At 43.1% G+C, this 24,579-nt stretch overlaps 1 protein-coding gene across 1 annotated transcript in view; it reads right to left on the reverse strand.

The window, feature by feature from the left end:
* Positions 1 to 1,720: 1,720 nt before the first annotated feature.
* The window catches only part of SLC16A2 (solute carrier family 16 member 2), a 147,179-nt gene continuing 124,320 nt past the window's right edge, over positions 1,721 to 24,579 (reverse strand). The window contains exons 5-6 of the mRNA XM_069986466.1: positions 8,462 to 8,690; positions 1,721 to 8,166 (exon numbers count right to left, since the gene is read on the reverse strand). Coding sequence (XP_069842567.1) covers positions 7,958 to 8,166; positions 8,462 to 8,690 — 438 coding nt within the window. The 3' untranslated portion in view covers positions 1,721 to 7,957. The remainder of the gene's footprint in view (positions 8,167 to 8,461; positions 8,691 to 24,579) is intronic.

Below are 24,579 nucleotides of genomic sequence, written 5' to 3' on the forward strand. Positions count from 1 at the left end.
TGGAGGCCAAAAAAGTGCCATTTTACAGACCTCTGTACTATTGCACAGAGCAGAATTTAATATAAAAGTTAGAGATGAGCACAACTCGAATCCGATCGTTCGCATTTGAATACCAGTGGCTGAAAAAGTTAGATGCAGCCCTACAGAGTCCTGAAAAAACAACATGGATACAGACCAGGGATGCATCAAATGTCTTCAGCCACTGGTAATCAAATGCCAAACGATTGGATTCGATTGGATTGCGCCTTATCAATACACAGCTTAGATTGAGAAATCTGTTACTTTTCTTCATCATCCTCTGTGTAATATGGTAGAAAGATAAATAAAACAACAGAACATCACAGGTTAACACGATTTTATTGTATTGTTCTTTGTTATAAATATTACTGCTAAGGTTCAGTAAATTATCATTTCTCATCTTTTACAGTGTATATAGAAAATATTTTACAAATATCTAAAATTAAAGCAAAATGAAAAAAAAAAAAAATAATAATATTGTAAAGTCATTATGAACCTTCAGGCCCACATGTTTCAATACAAGTGAATCCAATTCTATAAAGAATTAGAACAAGATAATTTCTTTTATATAAAATTATTAATCCTTTGGGATGAACTCTTTATTCCACATTTGGTTTCTATTTGGACAATTAAAATAAAAATAAAAAACTGAACAAAGCAGCAAATTCTTCTTGTTTCTTAATAATCAAGGTGTAAAGTACTGCATGTTGGAGGGGCTGGGGTGGGGTAACCAGGGAACACACACAAGGGTCTGTGGTAATGACATTGCAATAGTGAAAGATAAAAATCAGAAAACCCCAAAATAAGTGAAGGTTTCATACATCATTTCATACTAAAAGCAAAGGCAGACCAGTGCCCGGCACATGCACATTACTGGCATCTACAAGAGGTATATTTAAGGCATGGTGTCGAAATCAGACAACACTTCACATCACTGAAAAACTTAGTATAAAAACACAATCTTGAGAAATAAGATTGTTAGAAAGATAAATGGCACTTTTTAAATTATTATTATAGCCAAATTGGGCATTTTGGTTGAAAATCTATCAAGCAGCACTTAGTATACCAAACAGGATAGTGGGAAGGCACTCATTTTCACAGGAGGATATACCAAGTCTACATTTGCAACACTGAAGCGGATTTCCAGTTATCTAAGATGTGCTTCAGGCTGGGTTCACACTATGTATATTTGAGGCTGTATTTGTGAGGCTGTATAGCAACCAAAACCAGGAGTGGATTGAAAACACAGAAAGGCTCTGTTCACATAATGTTGTAATTGAGTGGATGGCCATCATTTAATGGCAAATATTTGCTGTTATTTTAAAACAACGGCTGTGGTATTGAAATAATGGCCGTTATTTACTGTTATATGGCGGCCATCCACTCAATTTCAACATTGTGTGAACAGATCCTTTCTGTGTTTTCAATCCACTCCTGGTTTTGGTTGCTATGAGGACCTGACATGAGGACCAAATACAGCCTCAAATATACATAGTTTGAACCCAGCTTCAAGGTGCAACGTTAGGGGCACTGACAATAAAACGTGATATGTCATAGAGACATAACAAGTTTCTATTGGTCAGGGTCTGAGTGTTCAGACTAAGACTGATCAAGAGAATGAGCTGGGAAACGCCAGCAGTTGGGACGTTCTCTCCTGACTATGTGTCATGTCAAAACAGCTGCAAAATGAAAGTCTATGGCGGAAAAGAACTACAACACCTATATTGAATAAAGATTCACTGGATAATGAGTATGGACTCATTGACAATTTTCTCAAACTTTGTATCTGGCCCCACAAATATATACTCACTAGCCATGAACCTTTGCTATGTTCTTTATGATGGTGTACTTCCTGTTTTCATTTCGACACACAGGAAAGGCCTGCCTACTAGCTGAGACACGTTTACTGCCTGTCGCATTGAAAGAAAGTATTGCTCATCTGGGGCCAGGCACCATCGGGATGGACAAAGGGTTCCGGACAGGTGAGTATAACTTTTTTTTTTTAATCTTTATATCAGCCTAAGCCAATACACAAACCTTTTGAAGGGTTCTACAACCCCTGTAATAAAACAGAAACATAAGAGGAATGTGCATGTCCTCCAACTATGGTAGGATTACCTGTTTTCAGTTCACATAACTCTATAGAGAGATTGAAGATCCAATATCACTCTAGGGGACTAAGCTGTAATACCACACACAGCCCATTAACAATAGTGGAGTGGTTTCAGAGAAATAGAAGACCCCTTTTAACATTAGTGCTTAAGTCACCTGTAGGGCAGATAGCTCTTAGTATATCCTACTGTAATCTATTTGTCTTAACCAGTGCATGCATTCGAGAGATCTGTAGGCCTTACTCAGGAATCTCACACTGGTCTATGCATACAAAGACATGCCGTATTCATTTGTGGAAACTTTTTAGAACCGGGGAGCAGGATATAACAACATCTCCAATGGTGTTAGCCTTATTGTACAATAATGCTGGAAATGTGCGTTATAATATGAGTGTATTACGTTCCTGGACATTTAAATGGACCTACCAAGCAAACAGCTGTAGGACCCTAATATCACAGGGTACTGATGAGTCTTGTTCATGGTTGCACATGATGGATTTCACAGTGAGTACTGCAGACCAAGTAACAATATATAAAATGCACGGATGCCTTGCAGCAAGAAGACATGCACTACAAAATATTGTCAGCATTATGAAACTGGATTACACATTTTACACAAATCAAATAAAAAATGTCCACAGCTTCACACAAGTCCATTAAATAGTAAAGCTAATGTGCGTTCACGTCTCCTTGGTTGATACTCTAGCAATTCTCCTAACTCTTCTAAGGCCAGGTTTCCACCTACAAATGATTGTCATTGCTTCTTAGATATGAGCAGCTTCTATATATTGCAGGAAAAGCACTACTTATTTACATTACCACACAATGAAAAGAGAAAGCTCCTTTCCCATCTCTGCAGGAGGCCTGGGATAAGGGGCTGATCCCCTCGCCATGCAAAACTCCAGGTTGGTTGATTATAACATGTGCTTGCAGTTTGATACTGATGTACTGCAACTTCCAGCAAGTTCTTCTGTTTGGAGAAGCATATATTTCATCTGTAAATGTTACTAACCAGTAAACAACCGAATTAATCCGAATTAAACAGTATTATTACCAGTTACATATATTCTTAGTCAGCTTTGAACAATCTACTTGACAAGTTTTAATTGCATAGTTGACATTTTAGACCCAGTTCACACATTGCAGCTTTTATGTAGTTTGTTCATGTATTTTTCCAAACTGGTTCAGGGAATAGTGAAGATTTAAGGGAGGAATCTTTCATTCAGTCCTATTACTAGAAAATACATGATAAAACTAGTGGTGAACTAGGCCTTATATGTCACACCTTCACTTAACAACGTTACGCTGGCTTCACATAACAGCTGTATTTAGCATTTTCGCCTTCCTATTACAGCTGCAACTTGGTGGACGGTCTACAGGAAGGCTCAGGGATTTCTTTACCTATAGAAAGACAATATAATCTACAGTGCTGTCCAGAGATTGTCACATTCACATCAGTCCCTCTCCGCAGTGGGGCTCACAACCTAATTTCCCTATCTCAGGCACATACACCGGGATCTTTTTTCATTAGAAGCCAGTTAACCTTTCAGTATGTTTCCAGAGTGTGGAAGGAAACCCACACCACATGGGAAGAACATACAAACTCTATGCAGAATTTAACCCAGAAAACCACTAATGTAAGGCAACAATACTAACCACTGAGCCACTGTGCTGCAATGATGATGGTACAATGCAGCCATGTAAAACTGTGCTCTTTAAGGCCCGGTTCACATAGTGCAATTTCACATGCTTTTTATGTAAGCCAAAACAGAGACTGGATCCATGACACTTTTCTCAGTTTAGGATCCAATCCTTGTATTGGCTAAAATATACTTAAACCAAAGATGTTTACTGTGTGAACAAGACTCAAGTTTCATCTTTCACCAATGAACCTGGGTGCAAAGTCTGAATTAAACCCTAGCAAACGGTTTACAACAACCTGCCCCAAACTGGTTAAGTTCATGTCCTAAAAGCCAGATGATGCTTCTGAGGCACTCAGGTTTCTTATAAGCTTCATGGCATGTTCAACAATTTTCAGCATGCAAGCAATCTAGGGGTATTCCCATCTAGGAATGATGGCTTCCTGGCCGCTTAAGGCCCTATTCCACGGAACAATTATCGTCCGTATTCGGCCGATATTGGCCGCTACGGACTATAATCGTCCTGTGGAATAGAGTGCAACGATCAGCCGGCATCGTTCATGTCGGCTGATCGTTGCAGTCGCTTGTTTTTCAACATGTTGAAAAACAAGCGACTGATACAGCAACGATCTGCTGCCGTCGCTCCGTTGAATAGGAGCATCGGCAGCAGACGCTGCTGTATCCTATGGGCTGCCCGGACGATCAGCGATCACCCGGGCGATCAGCGATCACCCGGGCGATCAGCGATCACCCGGGCAGCCCCCCCCCCTGCCCCTCCCGCACTCACCCACTCGCTGCTGCCGCGATGAATAGCGGCGGCAGCGAGCGGGGAACGAGGAGCAAACGAGTGCTTATTTTTCTAACTCCCATGAGTTGCACAAATGGTTTAGGACCACAAGCCATGCTGTTGTTTTAACTCCCGGAGGAAAGTAAATAGCATAGCTCGCGATAGTATGCAGTTTAAGGCTTCCTTACCACCTCTGGCAGCAAACAAGCAAGTTGAATAGCCCAGATGGGAATATCCCTTTAAGATAAGTCCCCACATGGCAGATTCTCCACTGTAAGACTGAGGATCGCTTACTGAGCCCCGGTAATTGTGCGGCCAGGGCTGCATGAACAACGCTAGAGATGTTACAGTCCGTTCCTGTAATCAGCCGTCAACCGTGCATCTTCTCTTACATGGAGAGATGTGTGGCCGGCGGTAGATTATTTATAACATGTTGAAAGACAACAAACAGCCAATGAGCGAGCAGATGATTTCTCCTTGTAAAAGGGCCTTAAAGGGGTACTCCAGCAAAAATGTTTTTCTTATAAATCAACTGGTTTCAGAAAGTGCTAGAGATTTGTAATTTACCTCTATTTAAAGGGGTTATCCAGAGCTACAAAAACATGGCCACTTTTGCCTCCAGGTTGGGTGGGGTTTGAAACTAACCCCCACCATTGAAGTAAATGGAGCTTAATTGCAAACCACACCTGAACTGGAGAAAAAAGTGGGGCAAAATTGGTCAGGTTTTTGTAGCGCTGGATAACCCCTTTAAAAATCTCCAGTATTCCAGTACTTATCAGCTGTTGTATGTCCTGCAGGAAGTGGTGCATTTTTCCCAGGACAATGCTCTCTGCTGCCACCTCTGTCCCTGTGAAGAACTGTTAAGAGCAGTAGCATATCCCCAAAGAAAACCTCTCCTGCTCTCCAGACTGGAAAGAGTACACCACTTCCTGCAGTACATACAGCAGCTGATTTTTTACCACTGCAGATGTTTTAATAGCAGTAAATTACAAATCTCTGGCACTTTCTTGGACCAGTTGATTTGAAAGAAAACTTTTTTTTCACTGGAGTTCCCCTTTAAATCTATGTCATATCCACAACAAAATCTGCATGTTACACCTGCATGTTTTCCCACAAATGCACCACAGACGTGAGATCAGTGGGTGGAATCTGTAAAGCAGTAACATACAGTTTTACCTTTCTAACTGCAGATTAGTTTTGCACCTAAGCACATTGCTTCCACACAGCCATTACTGTCACTCCTCTGAACACATAAGGTACACTTCATCCTAAAAGGCCACAACCCCAGTAAACTGCAGAGCTATTAGGTACATATGCTTACATCGTATTAAACATACATCTTTCATTGAGTAATAGAAGACTGGAGCTGCAGACAGCTGAAAACCTCAGAGATGGTCCATAGTATAACCAATAGAGGAGCTAGGAACCTACAGAAGACATACACTCACACTTTTTTCTCGCATACCTTAGTAGTACAATATTGTTGGATATTGTGCAAAGAAATAGAAGTAGACAAAACCTCTCTCATCATATAACCAACCAGAATGTCATAGAATAACTCAATGCTACAGGGTGTGTGCAGATGAGTAAATGAGCAATACAATGAAATCATTCAATTTCCTAAAGTAATTGCTTACTGCTCATACCACAGGACTGGTGATCTAGAGAAGGAACAGAACTTAACTGGTAATCTCAGGGCGGCGTAGATGGGTAAACCACCCTCCATAGGCACAAGGTAGGGGAGATACATCACAGACTGCATACAGTGGCCATAGTATTTGTCTATCTACATGTTCTCTCTGACATCTATTTTACTCCTTGCTTCATCATGACACATACTATATTGTTTCATAGTCTTACACCTTGAGATCACCGTCTCCTTAAGATTGTTGGTTAATACCCTCCAACCTGACTTCCTAGGACAAAATCCTTGCTCTATGGAATAATCCTGGAATGTGTAGATCCACTGCATCTCACAATGATATACCATGTCATTACTTATAAATTCTTTTTGGCAATTAAAGAACATGGACAATGGCCAATACCACCTCTCATAATGTGGAATAAGCGCTTTTTGCATTGGTAATTTATGTCCACGACAACCGATTTTGAAAACCCTGCATACAAATGGGCCATAAACTACAGTCATGCTACAGCAGTCAACGGCTCTTTCATACAGGACATACTCTGATTTACACTCCTGGATCCTGCAAACCTACAGTTTTTGTCACTGTGAAGCACTGTCCAATCCATACCACTTACTATCAGCATTATTTATAACATCAACCTTGGGTAGAACTAGTTTACACTGTATTGCTTTTAAGGCTCAAGCAGACTGGTTACTGATAAATTAGGGCTTGCTATTGGATATTCATTGTGGACAAACCAAACCAGGTACTATAAAAAAGATAAGCTACAGCAGAAAAAGAAATCCCAACCATTTCACACTATCACAAAGACAGAAGGGCATAGCGCCTTTTCTAGTTGGGGAGAAGTGCAGCCACTAACCTCCCCCAGGTTCATAAAATCTTAGAAAAGTTAGACAGGACAAGTCTAAGCTATGCATTGTCTACTCTTGGGATCGAAAGAAGTTGCATAGGTAACCCCATTGTTATGTTCATCCTGAACTTTAGTTATAACAGGAACCTCATTGTTGTGTGTAAGTCTATATGGTATGCAGTAATTTGGACATAAAAAAGAAAACCTTATGCAAATGTGTGAGATCGGTCAAATACATTTTTTTACTTTTTCGAGAAATAGAATGTTTTTTTGCTGTATTTGCCTATATGTTTAATGTAAAACCTATGCAGTGTATTCAGCCTTGATATCGCCATAAAAACCTGTTCCTTCTTTAGATGAGGCCAATTAACAAAGACGCACATTGCAAATTTTAACTCAGCACTTAAAGTGGTGACACTTGTGACTTAGTTATTTGTCACCTCAAAAGTGTCTTGTCAATGATGAGCAAGCAATGCAAAATTTATAAGACAACTCAACATTCATCCAGATGAAGTGAGGACACAAACCACATAATACGATCAGATCTCTTTCACACATAGGAACGTTGAAGTAGTTGAGGAATAAACATGGAACATATACCTTCATAAAAGGGTCACCTCCGCTAATCCTGTAGCCAGTAATTGGCACAGCCAGGATCCCTCTCTCATGTAAGTGTTTTGTACAAGCATAAAATCACATCTCTAATAAGCCTTGTACAAAATCAACAATATGGCTCCCTAACAAGATGAGGCCAAGACTTGTCCAGGATGAAATGCAACTCAGAACAATGCTGTAAATCAGCATCACAACATATCTTGAAACTTTTTCACTAAAATGTTTCTACGCAGAGTTGCCATGTGGTGGGCATTGTGCCCTGGTGGTGTCAAATCCTTAGAATCTGTCTAAACACGAGCATCAGTCACAGGGTTTCCAGGAAGTAGTTCTCCGTTCACCACGCCATCTTGTGTCTTCTCCTTCCCTGCCTCAGCCTTCTTCAGGTCTCTCTCATGAATCAGTGGAACAGACAGGAGAATTAGAGCTCCAATGAGAGGGGGTATGCCAGCAAGATAAAATGCCAGGTCATAGTTTCCAAAACTGTCTCGGAGAAGTCCTATAGCATGAGAGAAGATACGTTTCAGGTAACTTTATATAAAATAACTTATTTTCTATGCATTTCATTTTTATTTATAGATTTATCCAAGTGCATATAAAAAGGCATGACTTGATACAATGCAGCAGTACACTACACTTAAACTATAACTGTAATTTTTAATATGATATGTCATAGAAGCATGGCAAAAGTTTTGGCCAGGTATTTCATTAGGCAAATAACATTTAAAATGACTGGTTCGGTTGATTTATCTAGTGTATGGCAGCTTAACAATGTAACAAGCTTCCCTACAAACCTGCGAGAGGAGGTCCGGCTGTCATTGGAATGGACATTAGCCCCAGGACGTATCCAATAGCTTGTGAAGCCTGCATTGGACCCACCAACTCAAAAGCAATAGGGCTCATCATACTAATAAGAAAGCCATCACACAAGCCAAGGAACAGGCATACAACAATGACGCTTTCAAAGACCTGGCACTGTGGCAGCATCATGCTCAAAATACCCAATAGCAGGAAGGAGGCCACCTGAAAAATAAGAAGAAGCAGCACTGAAGAATGAAACCTTAAAGACCAAAACAGTGTCATCATCAAATAAATACCTGTTATCAATATATAGAATAGAGAGCTGTTCATTTACAGGGAATGGGTTGCTGGAAAAGCCATATTACATAAAGTGAGGTATGCAGCTAACAAGCATCAGTGGCCAAGCACAATACTGAGTGGAGAATTGCACTGGCAGAATGGGGTGTTAGCTGCTGGAATTATGAGCAGTGAAAAAGTGGGAGATTAAACACTAATCCTAATGGGTCTTTACTAAAGTGCAGATGTTTCCCTCTTTTATCCCACAGGAAAACAACTGCAAAATTCCTGATGGGACGAAACGTGTCAAGAAAAAACCACTGATACGCAGCAGTTCCATGACAGGCAAAACTACAGGTTACAGGCAACAGATTTCTACATGTACAGTATGCAATGAATGTGCAGTACTCCAATATGGTCTCGGTTATTCTCACCTTTAACTACCTGGTCTTCTTTTTCCATCATATTCAAGCCACATTTACCTTATAGATGGATTCCCAAACTAAAGTTTCTCCATCCCTTACTGACACCTATTGCATATGACCACTCATTGGCTCCAGTTCTTTCTTTAGGCCTGTTTCACATGTAACGGATCTGCATTGGATTTCCCGCTGCGAAATCAGCTGCGGAACCCTTGCCTGTCATTTTCAATCAGATTACATACTCACAAGTAAGTATATAAGTGCATGCGCAGCCTAGTAAAGCCGTTGGTGCGGCCGACGTCAGTATGCAGTTCTTTTCAACACGCCCAGAGGGGCGTGATTACAGCGTTGGAGCCGGCCCAGGACCGTGACTACTTGAACAATCCACCCACCCACCGTGACTACTTGGCTGGTAATTTACATACAGCCCAGGAGATAATTAAACTAACTTTGTGGTCTATATGTACATGGTCTTCAGGGTACAGGGGGATGTTTGGGAAGCGTGCTGGGTGATGTACCTGGGTGAAGCATGTTTTTTTAGCTTTATGGACGTTTTTAGCATGATTGGTTCCCTTTGAAAGGAGGCTGGTGCTTGGCATCATTGTTTCTCTTCTGTTAACCATGGTTATCTCTAAAGCAGGCATGTCCAAACTTTTTTCGAAGAGTGCCAAATTTGTTGAAGTGAACATGTGCGAGGGCCGACCATTTTACATGCTATATGCTTTATAACACAGGCAGATAATAGCAAGCTGGATACCTGGGGGGCCGTAAAAGTTCGGAACGCGGGCCCCAAATGGCCCTCCAGACGGACTTTGGACATGCCTGCTCTAAAGAAACACGTGCAGTCAGCATTGCACTGCACAAAAATGGCCTAACAAGGAAGAGTATCGCAGCAAGAAAGATTGCACCTCAGTCAACAATCTATCGCATCATCAAGAACTTCAAGGAGAGAGGATCCATTGTTGCCAAAAAGGCTCCAGGGCACCCAAGAAAGACCAGCAAGCGCCAGGACAGTCTCTTAAAAGTGTTTCAGCTGCGGGATCAGGCTACCAGCAGTGCAGATCTTGCTCAGGAATGGCAGCAGGCAGGTGTGAGTGCATCTGCACGCACTGTGAGGCGGAGACCCTTGGAGTAAGGCCTGGTCTTAAGAAAGGCAGCTAAGAAGCCACTTCTCTCCAGAAAAAACATCAGGGACAGACTGATATTCTGCAAAAGGTACAGGAAGTGGACTGCTGAGGACTTGGGTAAAGTCATTTTCTCTGGTGAATCCACTTGAAAACAGCTTATTTGGAGAGGACGAGGTGAGCGCTATCACCAGTCTTGTCTCATGCCAACTGTAAAGCATCCTGAAACCATTCATGTGTGGCCAAGGGAATCGGCTCTCTCACAGCCTTGCCTAAAAACACAGCCATGAATAAAGAATGCTACCAGAATGTCCTCCAAAAGCAACTTCTCCCAACCGTCCAAGAGCAGTTTGGCGATCAACAATGCCTTTTCCAGCATGATGGAGCACCTTGCCATAAAGCAAAAGGCTCAGAGATTTTGGGTTCATGGTTTGGAAACTCCCCAGATCTTAATCCCATTGAGAACTTGTGGTCAATCATCAAGAGACGGGTGGACAAACAAAAACCAACAAATTCTGACAAAATGCAAGCATTGATTGTGCAAGAATGGACAGCTATCAGTCAGGATTTGGTCCAGAAGTTTTTCCCCTTAAGAGATGCTATGTGCTATGCTTTATTACATTACTTGGGGGTATTGGTGGACAGTAAACTCAACTTAAGTGACCAGTGCCAGGCAGCAGCTGCCAAGGCCTAGTAAAATTGTGGGATGCATGAAAAGAGGAATGGCTGCTCTTGACAAAAACATAGTTTTGCCCCTGTATATAGGAAGGACTGGCTGAACTGGAGTGGGTGCAGAAAGGTAACCAATAATTAAGGGAATTGGTGGAATACAGTACTAAAATGAGTTATAAAGCTTGGAGTTGTTTGGAAAAAAACATGTGTTAGGGGCAATCTGACTGCAATATACGGGCATAAGGGTTAATTAATTGAACAAATATAAGAGGGGCCTGGATGTCTGTCTTGAAGTATATATTAATCCAAGGACTAATGAAGGAATTTTTCCTAGTATAAGTATCAGTCTCTTTTTTTTGGTGTCTGTTTTTTTTTTTCATTTACCCCGATCAACACAACACAGTAGGGTCACAGGTTGAAGTTGATGGGACGGATGCTTTTTCAACCATGTAACTTCGTAGACTTGCAAGGACCTTATTACATAGGACGATTATCATGCGAAAAATTGTTATATAGTTCGAATTCAACCAATAATTGTTCATATGAATGCAGGCAATGATTGAAAAATCGCTTGTGTATCGTTGATCACATCTTTTGAGCTGAAACTTCATTGAAATCATTGTTAATTGTTCTCTATAATTCTACATTTATTTGCTGTAATTCCAAATTTGTTCGCAAATCGTTCAGTGTAATTTCCCATTGTTCAATCATTTGCTGGCATTTGCTGTTTTGTGTAACATGGTGAACGATTTCACGTAGCTCTAATTTGCAATAGTTTATTGTCAAATCGTTAAAAATTTGCTTTGTCTAATAGGAGCCCAAGTCTATAAAAACACTTTATACCATAAAGTTTGATAAATCTCCTCCCATGGTCTCTGAGAAGTTACAGCTACACAGTTAATAAGGTTGCAAGAAAAGAGTCCATCAAGTTCAACCTCAAACCCTACGTTGATTTAGAGGAAGGCGAAAAGCCCTCAAGAGGCTGATGACAATTGTCCCATCACAGGAAGAAAAAATTCCTTCCCGACTCCAATATGGCAATCAGAATAATCCCTGGATCAATGTCCTATGACATGTAATCTAATGTCCATAACTTGTAATAATATATTTTTAAGAAAAGCATCCAAGCCTCCATTGAACTTATTTAATCAATCAGCCATGACAACATCATGTGGCAAAGGGTTCCATAGTCTCATCGGTCTTACAGTCAGGGCTGTATTTACCATTATGTGGTCCTGTGCCTAGAAAAGCAGTGTGAGGCTGGGTTCACACTACGTATATTACAGTCAGTATTGTGGTCCTCATATTTCAACCAAAACCAGGAGTGGATTAAAAACACAGAAAGGATCTGTTCACACAATGTTGAAATTGAGTGGATGGCCGCCATATAACAGTAAATAACGACCATTATTTCAATATAACAGCCGTTGTTTTAAAATAGCAAATATTTGCCATTAAATGGCGACCATCCACTCAATTTCAACATTGTGTGAACAGATCCTTTCTGTGTTTTTAATCCACTCCTGGTTTTGGTTGCAATATGAGGACCACAATAATGACTGAAATATACGAAGTGTGAACCCAGCCTTAAGAAGGGCAACACTTCCATGAGTAACAAATAAATAAAATAAAAATTGACAAATACTTTTGATGTTGCCGCTGCAACCATGGTGTTGCCTGGATTAAAAAAAAAAACTATTTCTCTTTCGTGGAATTCACATGGGTCAGAAGTGAAGCGCAATTTGCCTGCAGATTTATAGCTGCTCATAAAGTTGTGAATTTGTTATTTATAGTGCTTGAAAAAGCACTATATTGTAATCCGTATTATTCTTCTTCCGATTCTTCTTCTTCCAGCTATTTTTCTGCGATTAACCTTTCAAGCACAAGAAGAAAAAAAAAAAAAAAAGCAAAAAATAAAATTGGCCCGACCATTAAGGGGTTAATACAGCCTGAACCGCTTTGCGCACAGACTCCGCTCAAACTGCGTTTTGAAGTTCTCGGCAGCGTGAGGTGTGCTATCTATTTTGGGTTTCGATCGGATTTGTCGTTTTTAGGAAATTTACCTTTAAAGACCCCTAATTTCCCATAGAAAATAATGGCCCATTGGAAATAATGGCCACACTGCAAACACTAACAGCCAATCACAGCACATATGCAAATAGCTGAAATATAGCAGCCAATAGGAACTCTAAGGTCTTGTCAGGCAATGTATCACAACATTCACACAGTCACATGTCCACTATTGGCCAATAGAAGATGTAGAAAATGGAAGATTGTCATGGTAACCGAGCAATGATCTTTACCATTATAAGTAGCAGAGTTCAGTCAGTAAAGTAGCAGAGCTGAGGGGACGGTACCCAAGTCGATCTTAAAGGGGCATTACATAAGTCGCTCTTAAAGGGACGGTACCCAAGTCGCTCTTAAAGGGACGGTACCCAAGTCGCTCTTAAAGGGACGGTACCCAAGTCACCCTTAAAGGTGCCTTACATAAGGCGCTCTTAAAGGGACGGTACCCAAGTCACTCTTAAAGGGATGGTACCCAAGTCACTCTTAAAGGGGCCTTACATAAGTCGCTTTTAAAGGGACGGTACCCAAGTCACTCTTAAAGGGTCAGTACTTAAGCTGGTCTTAAAGGGACGGTACCCAAGTCTGGTCTTCAAAGGATGGTACCCAAGTCTCTTTTAAAGGGACAGTATATAGATCATTCAAAGCGCTGTCACCAAAGTCACTCCTTAAGGGACTGTACCAAATGCAAATATTGAAATTCTACTTTATAAGTAGACCTAATACTGACCCCAGTGGTACCCCACTAGTAACTGTTACACAATCCATCAATATCAGTATCAGTGTGTTCCATCAATAACTACCCTCTGTTTCCAAACACTCAGCCAGTTACTTCACCCTAGTCCCAGACACTTTATTTTATGACCCAACCTTTTATAGTATGTCAGTGTGCACAAACACCTGGCTAACAGTGACAAAAATATACTGACTTTTAGCTTTAAGTTTAGAAAACACACACATGCTGGGAGTGCAGAATGCCGCCATCATAGGCAAGCTGGTGCCATGGTCCGCTTCCCGTGTACTGCGCCGTGCTATCCAAGGGTCCCGGGCCGGAGCTGAAGCACAGGAGGTGGGCCGGCCCGCCCCAGTGGGAGGTCCCCTCTATGACGCGGCTCCATTAGAATCAGTGGAGCCGCGTCATACAGGTGCGGGGGATTCCGCCCACTGCCGTTTTATCCCTGGGTCAGATTACAGATTCCCTAGGTCAGATTACAGAGGATGTAACTGATGGTACATGCTCTTTAAAATCAAATCCCATATGGCTTGCAACGGAGGTTAGAAGGGCTATAAATGACAAAAAAGGGCATTCAAAAAATACAAAATCAGAGGGGTCAGCTGTAGACTTTAGACATAACAATGAGCAGTAAAAATTCACAATCAAAGGCAGGTGGCCACAGATAGTAAAAGAAACCCCCCAAAACTCTTTAAGGGTGCCTTCACACCTACCAGATCCGCAGCGGATTTTCATGCTGCGAGTTTGCAGCAAAATCAGCTGGTGATCCTGTACTGTGAAGCTCAATGGGTCCCATACACGCAGCAGATCCGCCGCCTGCATGGGACCCGGCCCCTTTAACCCCTGCGCCGCCGTCAGCCGCCCGCAGCTTACAGCCCCGGCCCTCTTAAACCCCCGCACCACCCAATCGCCGCCAGTGCTGCTCACACATGTAATGTACTGAACTGGCTTACTATAGATATGGTCCAAGACAAATTAAATTAAACTGAATGTAACCAAAGCTGATGGATTATACACCAGAACTTTTAGAGAACTCAGTTTTGTAATTTTTCTACCCTTGTATGAAATATTCAGTGATTCTTTGACGACTGGTTTTGTGCCGAGGGACTGGCGTAAGGCCGATCTTCAAAAAGGGCTCTAGGACTTCCCTAGGTAACTATAGACCCGTAAGCTTAAAAGGAGAAGTTCGGCCCAAAGTATTTTTTAAAATGTTATTTCTTATGGAAAGTTAGATTTCTAATTTACATTAATTATGGGAAATGCACATATAGGGCTATTTTTCCCTTAATTTAGTAGATCATGGAGACTTTAAATTCTATCAAATACCGTGACGTCACGAATCAGGGTGCAATTCCTATGGAGTGTCCAGCAGGGGGCGCTGTATATGTAGCAGCCTATGGACTGTATTGAAGTCTATGGGAGGTGTAATGTGCAATGTAATGTAATGTAAACTACACATTTTGCATACAAAACAGGAGGGGGACTGCACCACTGTGGGTCCTTCCTAAGGCATACCAAAACTAAATTCAACTTCAAGCAGTGGTGGATTATAATGTGGGCGGTTTGGGCGGCCGCCCGGGGCCCGAGGCTCCGGGGGGGGGGGCATGCCACGCCGCCCACATTATAATACACTCTTGTGACAGCAAGCATTGTTTCGCTTGCGGTCACAAGAGTCTCCGGCTGATGCGCGGCTGCCGGGGGTGTCCCGTCCTCTCCCCGGCAGCGCGCGAATCACACAGCTCCTAGTGCCGCCTGGGGCCCTGACTTCCGGTACTGGGAGCGCACGTACCGGAAGTCAGGGCCCAGGCGGCACTAGGAGCTGTGTGATGTGCGCGCTGCCGGGGAGAGGACGGGACACCACCGGCAGTCGTGCTCAGCCGGAGACTGCAGAAGGAGAGAGAATCGACGGGGGAACGCAGGGTAGGTGAGTTGTATTTTGTTATTTTTGTGTTATTTACTGACTGGGGGGGACCATCTATAAAGGGGGGAAAGAGGGGGACCATCTATAAAGGGAGGGGGGAGAGGGGGACCATCTATAAAGGGGGGAAAGAGGGGGACCATCTATAAAGGGAGGGGGGAGAGGGGGACCATCTATAAAGGGGGGAAAGAGGGGGATCATCTATAAAGGGGGGAAAGAGGGGGACCATCTATAAAGGGAGGGGGGAAAGAGGGGGACCATCCTAAAGGGGGGAAAGAGGGGGACCATCTATAAAGGGGGGAAAGAGGGGGACCATCTATAAAGGGGGGAAAGAGGGGGACCATCTATAAAGGGGGGAAAGAGGGGGATCATCTATAAGGGAGGGGGGAGAGGGGGACCATCTATAAGGGGGGAAAGAGGGGGACCATCTATACAGGGGGGAAAGAGGGGGACCATCTATAAGGGAGGGGGGAGAGGGGGACCATCTATAAAGGGGGTAAAGAGGGGGACCATCTATAAAGGGGGGAAAGAGGGGGATCATCTATAAAGGGGGAAAGAGGGGGACCATCTATAAAGGGAGGGGGGAGAGGGGGATCATCTATAAGGCGGGCAGAGGGGGATCATCTATAAGGGGGGGCAGAGGGGGATCATCTATAAAGGAAGGGGGTAGAGGGGGATCATCTATAAAGGGAGGGGGGAGAGGGGGACCATCTATAAGGGAGGGGGGAGAGGGGGACCATCTATAAGGGAGGGGGGAGAGGGGGACCATCTATAAGGGAGGGGGGGAGAGGGGGACCATCTATAAGGGGGGGGGGAGAGGGGGACCATCTATAAGGGGGGCAGAGGGGGACCATCAATAAGGGAGGGGGGAGAGGGGGACCATCTATAAGGGAGGGGGGAGAGGGGGACCATCTATAAGGGGGGAAAGAGGGGGACCATCTATAAGGGAGTGGGGAACCATCTATAAGAGGGGGCAGAGTGGGACCATCAATAAGGGAGGGGGGAGAGGGGGACCATCTATAAAGGGGGGAAAGAGGGGGACCATCTATAAGGGAGGGGGGAGAGGGGGACCATCTAAAAGGGGGGAAAGAGGAAGACCATCTATAAGGGAGGGGAAGAGGGGGACCATCTATAAAGGGGGAAAGAGGGGGACCATCTATAAAGGGGGAAAGAGGGGGGCCATTTATAAAGGGGGAAAGAGGGGACCATCTATAGAGGGGGAAAGAGGGGGACCATCTATAGAGGGGGAAAGAGGGGGACCATCTATAGAGGGGGAAAGAAGGGGACCATGTATAAAGGGAGAAAGAGGGGGACCATCTATAGAGGGGGAAAGAGGGGGACCATCTATAAAGGGGGAAAGAGGGGGACCATCTATAGAGGGGGAAAGAAGGGGACCATCTATAAAGGGGGAAAGAGGGGGACCATCTATAGAGGGGGAAAGAAGGGGACCATGTATAAAGGGGGAAAGAGGGGGACCATCTATAAGGGGGGAAAGAGGGGGAAAATCTATAGAGGGGGAAAGAGGGAGACCATCTATAAAGGGGGACCATCTCCTATAGGATTAGCACCCTCCTCTCCTGACATCCTCTGTGCTGCTGGGCGCTGCGACCTCCCCTATAAGACCAGCACCCTCCTCTCCTGACATCCTCTGTGCTGCTCGGACCTCTTCTATAGATCAGCACCCTCCTCTCCTGACATCCTCTGTGCTGCTGTGACCTCTCCTATAAGATCAGCATCCTCCTCTCCTGACATCCTCTGTGCTGCTGTGACCTTGGGGCAACATCAGGGGACCAGGTGAGGTGGCAATATGTTTATTGGGGGCAGTGGAGGTGGGGTGGGCAATGCTTACTGGGGGTAGCAGCAAGGGACCAAACATTATGTTTATTGGGGCCAGCAGGGAGGGGAGGCAGGCAGTGTTTATTGGGGACAGTGTGTGTGTGTGTGTGTGTGGGAGGGGGGGGGGGGGCGCAGTAGCAGATTATAATGTGGGCGAATTGACTGGGGGGGGGGGCAGGTTGGGTGGACAGCCCGGGGCCCAGGGTACATTTAATCCGCCACTGACTACAAGAGACAGCAAAGCAGTATGCCAAACTAAGGAAGGATCACACCAGAAAAATACAGTAAAAATACAAATATCTTTATTAAGCGCACATGATTGGTATCAAAAAATGACAATCAAAAGGATATAGGATATACGTCCCTGGGTAAAGATACGGATAGCAATCCACACCGGGACCTGTCACCATAGATGGAAGTGCTGCCTTCCATCTATGGTGCCAGGTCCTGGTGTGGATTGCTATCCGTATCTTTACCCAGGGACGTATATCCTATATCCTTTTGATTAGCCTCCTGATGAACTCCCTGAGATATAATTGCTGGGGAGGGAAACGCATAGAGGTGTAAGACGGGCTATGGATGAGGTCACAGCTTATCACAGCTAATGTAGCCCTATTAGGATTTTTTAATGGCCTTGTGTTTTGGGACAGGGACAGATTAGGGAGAGCCTAGTCTATATTGAGGGTTGACTAGGGCATCTTCCCATCTATCAAGGTTCTTTTAATTTTTGAGGTACAGTAATCAATGTGACTCACTGTGGGATTTTTTGTTTCCCAGACCATCTTTAAGTTTGGGGTCGGCTGACCTTGAAAACTTCAGAACCGGAAGTCATACTGTCCCTATCCTTACTCTGCATTATCAAAAATCTGTGGTCATTGAGTGTAATGTGGCAGAGTTTCTTAATCTATGTTTGTTGTGTATGTCCATGAATTTTAATATAAGTAGTAAAAGTTATGTTTTAGACTGATACACACCATGAACTTTTTGCAGTTAATGTTTTGGACTTATAAGTGGTGAGATCCGACCGTTACTCTTTTGCTGTGATTTTATGAAGAGTTGAGTAGAAGCCTGGATAGTGGGTTTGCTCTGAATATAGTGTACCTAGATTTTGCAAAAGCGTTTTATCAGTCCCTCTGATGGGTAAGTCACGGTCTATGGGTTTGGAAAGTTTAGTTCTAACTGGCTTAATAATCGTACCCAGAGAGTGGTGGTCAATGATTCCTACTCTGAATGGTCCCCGGTCATAAGTGGTGTACCCCAAGGGTCAGTACTGGGCCCCCTTCTGTTTAACTTGTTTATTAATGATATTGAGGATGGAATTAACAGCAATGTTTCTATCTTTGCAGGTGACACCAAGCTTTGTAGTACAGTACAGTCTATGAAAGATGTTACAAGCCGACTCACTGAGTGTTTAGGCATGCACTTGGCAAACAAAGTTCAATCTGGATAAATGTAAAGTTATGCACCTGGGTACTAATAACCCACAGGCATCATATGTCCTAGGGGGAGTTACTTTGGGAGAGTCGCTGATGGAGAAGGATCTGGGTGTACTTGTAGATAATAGACTACAGAATGGCACACAATGTCAGTCAGCTGCTTCTAAGGCCAGCAGGATATTGTCATTGTCCATACAGGCATGGCCTCTCGGGACAGGGATATAATATTACCGCTTTATAAAGCTTTGGTGCAGCCTCATCTGAAGTATGCTGTTCAGTTCTGGCACCGATTCACAGAAAGGATGTCCTAAAGCTGGAGAGGGTACAAATACGGCAACTAAACTAATAAGGGGAATGGAGCATCCATCCATGGAGCATACTTAGTTATGAGGTTAGATTAAAAGAATTAAATGGGTTTAGTCTCGAGAAGAGACGTATAAGGGGAGATATGATTAATTTATTTAAATATATAAATGGCCCCTACTAGAAATATGGGGAAAAGATGTTCCAGGTAAACCCCCTCAAAAGACAAGGGGGCACTGCCTCCGCCTGGAGAAAAAAGGTTCAATCAAAGGAGGTGACAAGCCTTCTATACCATAAGAACAGTTAATATGTGAAACCGTCTACCCCAGGATCTGGTCACAACAAAAACAATGAAGGGCTTCAAAACAGGCTTAGACAAGTTCTTAAAACAAAACAACATTAATGCATATGTATAGAACCTACCCATCATTCATCCCCTTTCCCTACATCCCATCCCCTACTTGGTTGAACTTAATGGACATGTGTCTTTTTCAACTGTACTAACTATATATGTAACTATGTCGCAGAGTTTTAAATGCCTTTAAAAATCTCAGATACACAACATCCACGGCCTCACAAAGCCTCCCTAAAATCTTAATAATGCTGGGGCATTATACTTATCTATACCTGTTTCTGAGGCAAGGGGTTGGAGCAGCTTCTGCCTGTTTAGCCAATTACTGGCTAACACAGGACAACGCTGCAGTCAGTGGTAGGCTGAACTGACAGGTGTTGCGAAACTACAACTTTACCACGAATGATGAATAGGCTGCTAAAAGCTACAAGACGACTGCTACGTAGAAGTTGTTATAAGGCAGCTTTTCTCGCCTTCATATAGTTCAGACCTCCATGAATACTGCAAGTCCCAGGGGGAGTACTCCTCGTGTTACTCCCAATTTATGCCAAGCTCCACCGACTAGACGAATAAAGCATAAAGTTAAAAAAAAAAAATCTGCCTAGTGCAGAAATCTTTTTTGTGGGCTTTTTTTGATCACAGCTTTTATTTCTCATATTGTTCTGCTAAATTAAAATTAGACAGGTAAGTAATGCGTTATGCTTCTGCAGAAGTTTCATTTTTTTTTAACCTCTACCTGGAGTTCCCCTTTAACCCCTAGACGACTTTGGACTTACCGGTACGCCATGGGTCACTGTCCCCAGGCAACCCTGGGCGTACCAGTAGGTCCTTTCCTATGAAGCGCACGCTTCATAGAAGGTGAGGGACGGCTGCAGTGAAGAACTTATGAAATTTTAAAAACGCAAAAAGGTAAGGCGGGCGTGGAAACATAATAAACAAAGTATACTTACCTATCCTTGTGCCCCGTAGCGCCACTCCCAGGTCCAGCTGACTGACGCTGACCTCCTGCAGCTCTTCTAGCTGCAACATTACGTACCTGTACTTTTGTGGGACCATGCTTTTAAGTAACATTCATTTGGTGTTAACAGAGGTACTTAAATATTATATTCTTTTTGTTTGTTTTTGTTTAATAGAAATGAGGTCAAATTCATTCTGGGCCAAACAGGTAAAGGTATTGGAAAGCAGGGTAATGGTTTAACTCAGAATGGTGAATGTGCCAAATAAAGAGAAACCTGTTGAGGCCTAGAGAACCCCAATAAACAGTAGGGAGAATAAATATAACATTGTAGGTAAAAACATGTAAAGAATTTTATGTAAACTCATATTAGAAGTATTTGTATATATAGGTTACACTTACATAGTGAGCAGGTGTAAAAGTATGTATGATGCTGTACTCATACTGTCCGTACATCACACGGCACACAGCCCTAATTTATAATACTGAGTGTTCGCTTCTCAACATGAAATACACTTTTAATGAATATTTGGTTATTTCTGGGAAATTGAAAACCAATAAAATATTCTCCTGTCTGTACCCACATGTCATGATTTAAAAGTCTTGTTATATAGGGTCTGGGCTCTAGACCCATTACACGTCAGCGGTATAAAATTTCCTGTAACCTATACAGCCTCTTATAAAACCTCAGACTTTGGCTGGCTAAGAAACTTGCTAAACGTAGCACTTCATTTCCAGAATCCAGCAGGGACCTTCTATAAGTTGTAACCCTGGATAAAGAAATGAATGTTACCCTATAAATTACAATGCAGCAGCTGCACCACATAAAAGTGAAATATTCACAATCTGCCTTGGTTAACAAAAACCGAGGATAAAGAGGCCTAACCACTCCAAGGTTATTTATCAACATTTTCTGTGAGAAAAACAGGGCGCCACTGGTAAAATGTGCATGGGAAGGTAAAATAACATTGTGTTGACTGATAACCTGAAAGCGCAAATGAATGAACTTGCTGTCAATGCATTTTCCCATGGTTGGAGATGTGAAGAAAACTACGTAGGCTGCTCCAAAAAGTCAAGGGAATTTACAGGCTTCCACATCCCCATAACTGAGTAATGTTATAAGCAATGATGTGTGAATATAGCCCTTCAGGCCTTCCCTTCATGTTGTGATTTTTGTTCTCTGGCTACTTCATAATTTTTATCATCCAAGCCAATCATCACCAAAGATCTGCTTCTGTCTCTCCAAATATGTGCACGATTGCTGCCAAGCAAAGAAGAAAAGGTGGATGTCCTTTGGCAGATAATCTGTTGTCAGATCTGTTGGTGGAATAGGGCCTTTAGTCTCTGGAGCAATTAATGAAATAGCATCTCTTCTATAGGATTGGAGCAGATGGGCAAGCCTTGACTCCCCATGTGCACCAGTGATCCTTTAGCACCCATAACCTTGTCACTGACAATACTCAGCCGATAGGTCCTAACTAGAGATGAGCGAATTTACAGTATTAATGATGCAAAGTGTTTTGTTAACTCGGCAGTCGGCTGCCTTTGAACTCTGTGCCACTCCACTTCAGGGGCCTGGGAAAGCTGGATCCATTGCTGGGAAACTTCTTCCAGTTTCCCAGGACTGGATCCAGCTTTTCCAGTCACCCGGAGTGGAGCAGCATGGAGCCAAGGCGGTAGGCTGATAAGCCGATTGCCAAGCTAAGCAAGCACTTTGCATCACTTCCTGGATAACATGGTGCTGTCACAACCCGACTCCCAAAGCTGTGCTGGCTGTGGCTGCTGGAGAGGATGATGGCAGAGGGATGCTCAGTGTCCCTCCAGTGCCCTTTGTCCCTCAGTGTCCCCCTGCCATCATCCTCTCCAGCAGCCACAGCCCGCACAGCTCTGGGAGTCAGGTTGTGACATCACCATTTTATCCAGGAAGGTAAAGCCTTGTTGCAGTAGTAAGTGCAGGGAAAAAAGCACTTTGTGTGCATTTCCTGTAAGAAGTGTATATTGGTGATTTGTATAACTTTTTTTTTTTTTTTTGGGGGGGGGGGGGGGGGCAATAATTTAGTATGCATGTTTTGGTAATTCCACTTTAAAGCGACTCTGTACTCACAATCTGACCCCCAAACCTTCGGATAGCTGCTTTTAAACCAAGATCTGTCCTGGGGTCCGTTTGGCAGGTGATGCAGTTATTGGCATAAAAAATTACTTTTAAAATTGCAGCTCCAAGCCCTACGGGCGTATCTGTGCCCTAACGTTGCACCACCCCTCCGTCCCTCCTCCCCGCCCTCCTCATGATTAGGAATGCTCCAGGCAGATTGCCTCCTATTCCCCACCTGTGCTACCACAGCACATGGGCTGGATCATTAAGACACCTGTGCCATGTTCAAACAGGAGTAAATGTTCCAGTGGCATTCCTAATGATGAGGAGGGCGGGGAGGAGGAGGGACGGAGGGGTGGTGCAAAGTTAGGGCACAGATACGCCCGTAGGGCACAGGGCTGCAATTTTAAAATAAATTTTTTATGACAATAACTGCATCACCTGCCAAACGGACCGCAGGACAGATCTTGGATTAAAAGCAGCTATCCGAAGGTACAAGTGGTTTGGGGATCAGATTGTGGGTACAGAGTCGCTTTAAGTAGTGAACTAAGGCTGCATATGCTACTGAATGAGTAGGAGCTATTATACTGTTTCCATGATACTGAGGACATCATAACAACCAGGTTATCAGCAGACTATATCAGTCACTGCAGCATAAGGTGCTTCTCATCATCATTTTGATTCTGAGGAAACTCATAGGCAGCAGCTAGAACAAACATACAAGCACAGCTAACCCTACAGTAAATAGTCAATTTTCCAAATACGGATGCATGTAGCATAAAAACAAACTATACTTTTCTGTGTCATAAAAAAGTACAGAGACAAAGTAAATGTTGGCACACAGCTTGCGAAGGAACAAATGTTCAAGGGCAACCACTGACATGAAATGTCAGGATGACTCAGTATCCTGATCTGCACCAGAATCCAAAAAAAAGAAAGAAAAAAACCCACAGTTGCTAAGGTTACTGTTTTGTAAAGAAAGTGCGGAGCTGCTGGACACTTTTGCACTAGTGTATGAGTCTACAAATGATATCACCCTCTGATGTAGGTTATTATGACACTAAACAAAGAAAAGTATGTAGTACAGAAGACACATTAGAGAATAGTCATTTATTGCAGAAAATGAAGATAAATCTTTAGAAAACTTAGGGACCTATTCCACTGGACGATTATCGTTCACATAATCGTTAACGATTACCGATCTCAAACAACCGCTATTGCGAAAGACCTGAAAACGTTCACTCATTTCCATGGAACGATAATCGTTACTTATGATCGTATTTGCGATCGTTTTTTCTTCGCTATTTCTTCGCTATTGCGTTCGTATCTACTGCTAAGGGCGTCTTATTCAATGCGAACGATTTGCAAACCTTTTGCTAACGAGCAACAATAAAAATAGGTCCAGGTCTTATAAAGCGATCAATGATTTCTCGGTCGTTAATCGTTAACTGCATTTCAACCGAATGATTATCGTTTAGATTGAACGATTTAACGATAATCTGAACGATAATCGTCCGGTGGAATAGGGCCCTTACTGAACCTGATTCAATGGAAACTGTCATCACTTTCATGCTGCCTGAAGTCATGGGGGGTCCCTGGAAGCTGATAAACAGCTAATGAATTGGGTATAGAAGAAATCTATCAATCAAGGCTGACACAGTGGAGAGAAGTTATCGGGTTCAGGCAGCATAAAAGTGATCACAGTTTAGAAGTACTCCAATAGTTTTTTTTTTCTCGAATCCACTGTTTTAAAGGGAACCATTCACTCCCTGGCCCCAGGCAGAAACTGACATACAGTGACATAAAGGTCAATATACTTACCACATCGCTCCCGGTCCCGTCCCGAATCCCGTTGTTGACACGGAGAAATCGGCGATTCTTCTTCTCGCGCCCATTATGGTAATGAGCGCCGCCGGGTCCGAAGTCCA

The sequence above is a fragment of the Dendropsophus ebraccatus genome, chromosome 10 (assembly GCF_027789765.1).
Source record: "Dendropsophus ebraccatus isolate aDenEbr1 chromosome 10, aDenEbr1.pat, whole genome shotgun sequence".
Lineage (NCBI taxonomy): Eukaryota > Metazoa > Chordata > Amphibia > Anura > Hylidae > Dendropsophus > Dendropsophus ebraccatus.